Raw genomic sequence first — 8,068 nt, forward strand, 5'->3', positions numbered from 1 at the left:
TAATTTTAATATTTATTTAGTTAATTTCTAGTTTCTAAAGAAAATTAATACATTATATAATAATTTAATGAGAAATGTATTTTTGTTTTTGCATTAGTTTAAAATCAAAAGTTAAGGGGTTATACGCAGTTATGAAGCAAATAAAAGACGGGTTGTCAAGGATTTATCCTGAAGAAACTTCAGAATATTTTAATTTGAAAATTTTTGGCGGTTATAAAAGCATCCTTCAAGAACGTAACAAAATTTTTTATTTATGAAAATGTTGATTATAGAGCGCGCTGCAGGCGATTTCTGGAACCTCCTTTAAAAAAAGACGATTTACGGTGTACATCGTAACTCAGGATTGGATTATCTGAAATCAAAAAACTAAACAAATTTTGTTAATATATTAGATTATCTAGTAATTAATCGTTCGGCTAATCAAAATAGTGAATTTTCACAAAATGGCAGCTTTTAAAAGAAATGATTTCGATTTTTACGTTAAAATTTGGCCGTAAATTGATTATAAAACGGAAAATAAGTATCAGATTTATAAAAGGAACGATTAATTACTAGAAAATGTATCTTTAAAGATTGAGTTAAAACGGGTGACCGATCAAACAAGCCGTTTCAAGAGAGCATTAGTATTTAAATGTTATTTATTTGCCCTTCCTATTAAGGTTTTTAAGTTAATAACATATATTTCAAGTATTAAACAAATTATTAATTTTTTCAAAGTTTTAGTATGCTCTATTTATGTACAGCTATTTATTTTAGTTTACTATTTACATTATAAAATTACGTTAAGTTTTAGTTATTTATTTAAATATTTACATTCTAAAATTAGGTTTTGGTGTTAGAAAATGAACATGAATTAAAGTAATTTAACATAATAAAATTAGCTTTAGAAATATTTTCGTTTGGTTGTTATTTTGATTATTCATTTTTTGTTTTTGTTTCCTAACGACTTGCTTGTGTCTGTTGTGGCTCATTAGGACCGCTTTCCGAATTTCTGCGATGACTTCGCTTTTCGGGGTACTATTAAATGTATCTGTTGGATATACATAAAAAACATGTTATATATATAAAAAAAAAAGTGTAAACGAAAAAATTTAAATACCGAAAATGAGTTCCAGACTTTTGAGGCCCAAAAGCGCCGATTTATTGGCTTTCCCCTCAAAACTGTAATGGAACATCAAGGCATCTGAGTAAACGCGAGTTATGTTGTTTACCGACTGCGCCAGTTATGTTTCCAATTATGAGGAAACCTTGGGTTGTGACTATTCAGCTTTGAAGTTCCTTTCCTTTATTAATTAATACCAAATTTTTCACTTGATGTTTTTTCAAAATTTTATTAATTTTAAATTTGAAAAGGAGTTTCAACGACTACTACTAGTCGCCCTCGCTGTTCGGCCACAACTGCCTTTATATTACGTTTCCACCAAAAGCAAACACCGTGTTTGCAGGAGTTGTGTTTGGGAGAACTGTCAACTGTTTCCACCGGAAGTTTGGGAGAAATTGTGTTTGAACTGTCTTTTGTTGACATTGTGAAATAAAAATTATAAAAATTGATAGAATTATAAAATGGTGCATAAAATTCAATTTGTTATGTTGATTTTATCATTTTATTTTAAAATAATTGATAGTGAGTTCACATATTATTTAAAAAAAAGGTTAAGGGAAAATAAAATAATTTTAAGCGTTGCTGCCAATTTAATGCGTTCGCAAAGTGTATGGTCTTTGGTATGGTAAACAGATTTATGATAAATTATTTGTGTATAATGTACATGTATATTTTAGGAACATTCCAGTACCTTTTGGGAAGTAGACTGCCAGAGTAATGGAAAAACAAGAGTTAGCTTCCTCTGAAATTTGTAAGCTTTTGTGGATGAACACGTAGCCGGTGTTAACTATCGTAATCTTCGGATAGCTGTGCTTGTTGTTGATTTCAATTTAGTTGGAAAAACAAATGATAGCTTCTTCTGGAATTTGCAAGGCTTCGTGGATAAACACGTAGCCGGTGTTAACTTATACATTGCGGCAGTCCTGGAAGATGCGACGACTCCTCAATTTTTGAAAAATCATCGCTAAAGCGCGAGTTGCAAAGTTGTGCACTTCTTGATGAATTGAGCTTGCAGTATGGATCCACAAAAATACCAGTCCATATTATAGGGGACTCTGCTTTTCGTCTCTCTCAGCATTTAATGAAGCCATATCCGCATAGGGTGACCAACACACCCGAACAAAAAAAATACAACTATAGGTTGTCTAAGTGCCGGCGTGTTGTGGAAAATGCTTTTGGCCATTTAAAAGCCCGGTAAATACAACTTAGAGATTCTAATATTTTTAAAAATTGGTAATACAGGTTATATTTTAGATTTAGGAGAATTAGAAAAGGCGTGGATAACTACATCAAAAATGTAAACACAGTTATTTCATGTGCATGTGTTTTACATAATTTTTTGATTGCTGAGAAGGATTTAATTTTGGAAAATTGGCTAGTGGAAATGCATCGCGATTCCAGGTACAATATTCAATACGGCACCAATGCAGTTGACCGATCTGAAGGAGAATCGATAAGAAATGCGTTAAAGGAATATTTCAGTGAGTAATATAACTTTTTTCATCTAGATTCTCCCGTATGTTTTATTAAATTAACCATAATTTATTGGTTAAAAAGGTTATTTGGTTTAAACAATTTTATCTTCAAACCAAATATTTATTTAAATATTTCGACCTACAAAAGCCACAAAGAGTCCAATTGGATTGAATTTGAAAAACAACTTTTCACCAGAACAATAAAATTTCTAATACATAATTTTATAAAATAACATTTTATTCATTTTTGAAAAAAGATACTAGTAGGCACTTAGTGCAACTTTAAAAGGCACAATTCATTAAAACTTAAATATCATTTCACATATTAATTTTTAAGCACTTTCACAAGCAATATTTCAAAGGATTTATAAGTTTTAGTTAATTACTTTCTCTCCAAGAAACTAACCACACTTTCTGTCAATAACTCAATAGCAGCAACCTTTTTTTTCGATTTCAATTAATTCTGCAGTTAATTTATTGTTTTCTGTCATACAAGATTTTATTGTTTCGTTTAATTCATATATCTCGCATTTTTTGTTTTCGCTGAAGGTGCGGAAGCTTCGTTCAGTGCTGGAGACGATGGTGGCGAAAATGAAAATGAAGCAGACGGAGCAGCTGAAAGTGAGGAGCATGAAGGGGAATCCGACGATATTGGCGAAAGTGATGGAGCTGGCGAAGCAACCGAATCAGGCATGCCTACATATATAAATAGAAATTAACATTATAAAATTAGATATAAATACAAATAAAATTACATATAAAAATAAAAAAAAATACCTGTTATACTATCCACAACGACCGCATCAACATTATTTATTCTATCGCTTCCTATTATCTGGTGAACCCTCTGGTAGTGCTTCCAAGAAACAGGAGAACATCCTGTCCCTTGCTCTGCTTTGCATTTTCTGCAAAGGAAATTTTGAGGCTTTAACAAAATTACTTTAATGAAATAATATATTATATGCCTTACCTATATTTCATTGTGAAATTGTGAATTTTGTATTTAATGTCAATTGGACGGATCTCATGTCCAAGAACTCCCAGCGACTGAGCCATCTCCGCATATATACAGTGGGTGCCACTCAAAATGGCCCACATGTAAAAAGTTTACAAAACGTGGTATAATTCCAAAAACTTACATTTTCTTTTTCAACTTTTTTATTTTTCTTAAACTATAAATAATAGCCAACAAAAAAACGTAAACATATTTCATTAATAAAATAAAGTTTTCAAAATTTACGAGAAAGGAACAAAACACATGAAAAATGACGCGCCACTCAAAATGACCCACTCATTTAAATTTAGTTATATACATAAAAAAAATCATAAATTTCCTTAAAACTAGTATTTTGTCGGATAACCTTTTTGATTTATTACCGATTTCAACCTATTAGGGATGGATTCCACCAATTTTTTTTGTAAAGTCTGGAGATATTTTCTCCCACTCCTCCATTAGGGCAGTCTTGAGGTCGTTTATATTTGATATTGCTCGCTTCCGAATTTCAACTTCCAATTTTTGCCATAAATTCTCTATTATATTTAAATCTGGAGACTGTGGAGGTGTTTTCAAGACTTTAGGGCAATTATACAATAACCATTCTTTGACGATGTGGGCGGAATGCTTTGGGTCGTTATCTTGATACAAGTGAAATGTATTCTCTATTCGCAGCTTTTGTGCACTTTCTTTTAGATTTTCTCGCAAAATTTGCAAATATTGAAATTTATCCATATTACCCTGCACGAAGCACAAATTTCCAACACCTGAAGCCGAACAAGCAGCCCACACCATCACGTTCCCACCACCATGTTTTACTGTAGGTCGAAGATGTTTTGGATCCAGCTCTTCATTCGGTTTTCGCCATACGTTTACCCTCCCGTCTGATCCGAATAAGTTGAATTTGGATTCGTCAACAAAAATTACGTTTTTCCAGAATTCGAAATCTTTCATGTAGTAGGTGTGAGCGTATTCCAAACGATTTTTCCTATTTTTTTTCACTTACAAATGGTTTTTTCCGGGCAATTCTTCCATGTAAACCAGCTCTATGAAGAACCCTTCTGACGGTTGTTGCACTGCATTTTATATTAAATGCTTCTGCTAACATATCTCGAAGAATTGGAGCACTTAATCGTGGATTTACTTTGACTTTTTGTAGAATCCAACGCTCTTCACGTTCAGTCAGCACTTTCTTACCAGGATGTTTTGGCTTGTTTGCGATTCGTTTTTCGTCATTATAACGTTTTATTATATTTTTTATAGTACTGTGTGACCTATTAACCATAACAGCTACTTCTCTTTGGCTTTTACCACTTTTATAATGCTGTATTATCAAATTTCGTATTTCTATTGTGGTTTGAGGAGCCATTTTAGGAAAATACGCAAAATCTCACACTCTTAACTTCGCATGCGCAACTAATAAGTCGATCACATGAACAATGTATTCAAAGCAACTAAACAGACAAAAATTTACAAACAGGTTTCGTGAAATACCGTTATATGAGTTGCTTTAAATGAGTGGGTCATTTTGAGTGGCGCGTCATTTTTCATGTGTTTTGTTCCTTTCTCGTAAATTTTGAAAACTTTATTTTATTAATGAAATATGTTTACGTTTTTTTGTTGGCTATTATTTATAGTTTAAGGAAAATAAAAAAGTTGAAAAAGAAAATGTAAGTTTTTGGAATTATACCACGTTTTGTAAACTTTTTACATGTGGGCCATTTTGAGTGGCACTCACTGTATGTGAGTTCTTTCGTGGACCTCGCAATTCAACTGCCTTCTTACCCCATATATCCAGAAATGCTTCGTCCGCAGAAGGAAGCCAAATAGTTTTTGATTTTTTAATGTTTTCCATTAAAATCAAGAACTTTAATTTTATATTTTGCGCGCACAAACGTTTACCACACGAATTGTGCGAAATTGCAATCATTGTTGCCATGTTTCGATAAGAATGCAATAATAAATGAGGAAAATGAGCAACATTGCCACCACTTAATAATTAAATTAGATGCAAACCCAACAAAACACACTTTGAAAAATGGGTTTAGGTATGGAGTTGTGTTTTAATTTTGTATGGGATTTGACAGGTGTTTTGTTTGGTGTTTGCGCTAAGAACACGATAGCGGCAGAGAACCCAAACTCTGGCTGCGGTGGAAACGTTATATTAGATCGTAAATATGTGTGTTCGTGATGCTACTAAGCGCCATCCAAATAATCTACTTTTGTTTAGACTTGCAACATAGTTGCAATTGTTTTACTGTGTTCTCTTATGTTTTGCATACTTGAGTGTTGACACCAGTATGTTTGTTTATCTGTCATACTTCACGTCATTCATATATGCAATGAACGGATTTCACTTAAGCATATACATACATATGTATATTTATATTTCTAACTCTAAAGTGCTGAGTGGCATTCCTAAGGTTCATTTTACAATCATAAATTTCTATTAAAATATGATTGTTTTCTTTTTCATAACTTTATGCTCATTTTACAATCATAACTTTATGTGTGGGAGCGGGGCCATTCCACATAACTCCCCCACCGTTAGAGTTAGAACTCTCCTGGGTTCTTTCATTTACAAGTACATTTTGTTTGGGGTAAGTTTCCATTAACATAATTCCCCCTTCATTATAATTTCTTTTATTTACAATTTTTACTTTTATATTCTTCCTTTTCCAACATACAAATATTATAATCAATAAGAGGAATACACATATTGCTATTGTTACATTCATACCATATGAAACATTTTTATGGTATTTTAATTCTTTAACCCTTTGCACTCGAAGTTTTTTTTGAGTCATATTACCAGCAACTCGACGCCATTCACATGTAAGTTCATGATATACGCATTGAAAGAAAAGTCATCGTTGTATGTTATTATTTTTTTAATTGTTTATGGATACAAATGTTAGGATATATAAAAAAAATTATAAAATTATTACATTTTGTAATCTTCCAAAGTGTGATACCTCTCGAAGCAATTGCCAATATGTAATCTTGGCTTCTCTAGACAGGTATCACAAAAATAATGGGTCTGCCGTCTTTCGCCTGGAATTTTTCTATTCGAACACACTACACAATCTTTCTTGGTTCCAGAACGTATAATATGTAGGTGGTTGTTGAGTCTGGCCTCCGTATTTGGTGTGTAACTGTATTCTCGAGATGTGCTGTTTTGTCGGAAATTCCCAATCAATTGGTCCACCAACAATTTTACAAACTTCAAGTGTGTCATTGGTTTTTCATTATTTATTTTTTTAACAGAAGTGTACAATATATATGCATTTACTGTACACATTTCCATCCCCCAAAAAAATAGTTTTCTCCACCATTTCAGGGATTTTCTCAGAAAACAATATGTTGCAGCATATTGGTCGGCCCGATCTACTCCACGCATATTTTTTGTGTAATCGATAACAATTTTAGGTTTTTGTATTCTGACCAATTCACCACCACGTACTCTTCTATCAACCGATGTCAAACCCGCTTCATTACGAGTACTTAACAAAGTGACAATCCTTTTGTCCTTCCATGCGAGAACTAGGGTTTTGCCTTTTCTGTAAGCCACTGTTTTCCTGTCTCTTACAAATTGCGGTTTTTTTATTGTCGTTGGTAAATATTTCCTATTTGTTTTGATTGTGCCGGTGAGGAAACAATTCATTTTTAGCAGTTCTTCAGCAAGGGGTATGCTTGTATAATACCTGTCGGTATACATATGATAACCTTTAGCATTAGGAACATTGTCCAATAGTTTTCTGTACAGGTCTAAAGGAATTCTGGAACTGACAGGCAGATCAGGTCTTATGAGATTTTCAGAAGTAATACTGCCGTAATAAGGCAAAACCGAATAAACATAACCGGTAGTTGAGTCGGCCAGAACGTAAATTCTAATTCCCCATTTAGTGGGTTTAGCTGGATTATATGTCATAAAACATATTTTCCCCTTAAATTTTATAACGGATTCATCAACGCAAATCGACTGATACGGTATAAATGTTCGGAAAATTTTGAGTTGATGTATTGTAAAAAGTTATTAGCTTTTTGAATGCGAGTCCTTAAGCACGTATTTCTGCCTACTGGTGCATTTTTGTGTAAATGAAGCATCCAAAATATTTGCTGGAATCTATCTCGGGTAAATACGTCTGAAAAGAATGGAATTTTACTGGTGAACTTGGTACACCAATATTCCTGGAGATTTGCAACCGACATGGTTCCCATATTCAAGATCACTCCGATGAAGGCCAGAAATTCTTTCCGATTAACATCACTCCATGTGTTCCATATTGATCTCCTTGACAATTGCCTTCCACGCAGTCTTGAATTTGCGTAATCATTTGTCTCTTTTATTATGGAATCAATCAATGTATCCGTAAAATATAATTGAAAAAAATCTAACGGTTCTTTTATATCGTTGGAAATTTGTGGTCCGGCAATTCGAGGTGAAATATCGAAATCCATAGGAGATGGAATATTATCCACTTCCGAAACATCCAT

General features: G+C 32.9%; 1 protein-coding gene across 1 annotated transcript; it reads left to right on the top strand.

Moving 5' to 3' along the window:
* Window positions 1-2,007: 2,007 nt before the first annotated feature.
* On the top strand, window positions 2,008-7,857 carry LOC128865445 (uncharacterized). Its single transcript, XM_054105838.1, has 3 exons — window positions 2,008-2,296; window positions 2,357-2,583; window positions 3,127-7,857. The coding sequence occupies exons 1-3, from the start codon at window positions 2,184-2,186 to the stop codon at window positions 3,294-3,296; spliced, it is 510 nt and encodes a 169-aa protein (XP_053961813.1). The 5' UTR covers window positions 2,008-2,183; the 3' UTR covers window positions 3,297-7,857.
* Window positions 7,858-8,068: the final 211 nt, after the last annotated feature.

Source organism: Anastrepha ludens, chromosome 5 (genome assembly GCF_028408465.1).
Source record: "Anastrepha ludens isolate Willacy chromosome 5, idAnaLude1.1, whole genome shotgun sequence".
Lineage (NCBI taxonomy): Eukaryota > Metazoa > Arthropoda > Insecta > Diptera > Tephritidae > Anastrepha > Anastrepha ludens.

What these genes read in the sequence shown, in the direction of transcription:
- LOC128865445 (XM_054105838.1), top strand. Translation starts at nt 2,184, where the DNA reads ATGAAGCCATATCCGCATAGGGTGACCAACACACCCGAACAAAAAAAA. An exon ending in TTTGGCCATTTAAAAGCCCG is followed by an intron (nt 2,297 to 2,356) that starts GTAAATACAACT and finishes GTTATATTTTAG; the next exon opens with ATTTAGGAGAATTAGAAAAG. An exon ending in TGCGTTAAAGGAATATTTCA is followed by an intron (nt 2,584 to 3,126) that starts GTGAGTAATATA and finishes TTTTCGCTGAAG; the next exon opens with GTGCGGAAGCTTCGTTCAGT.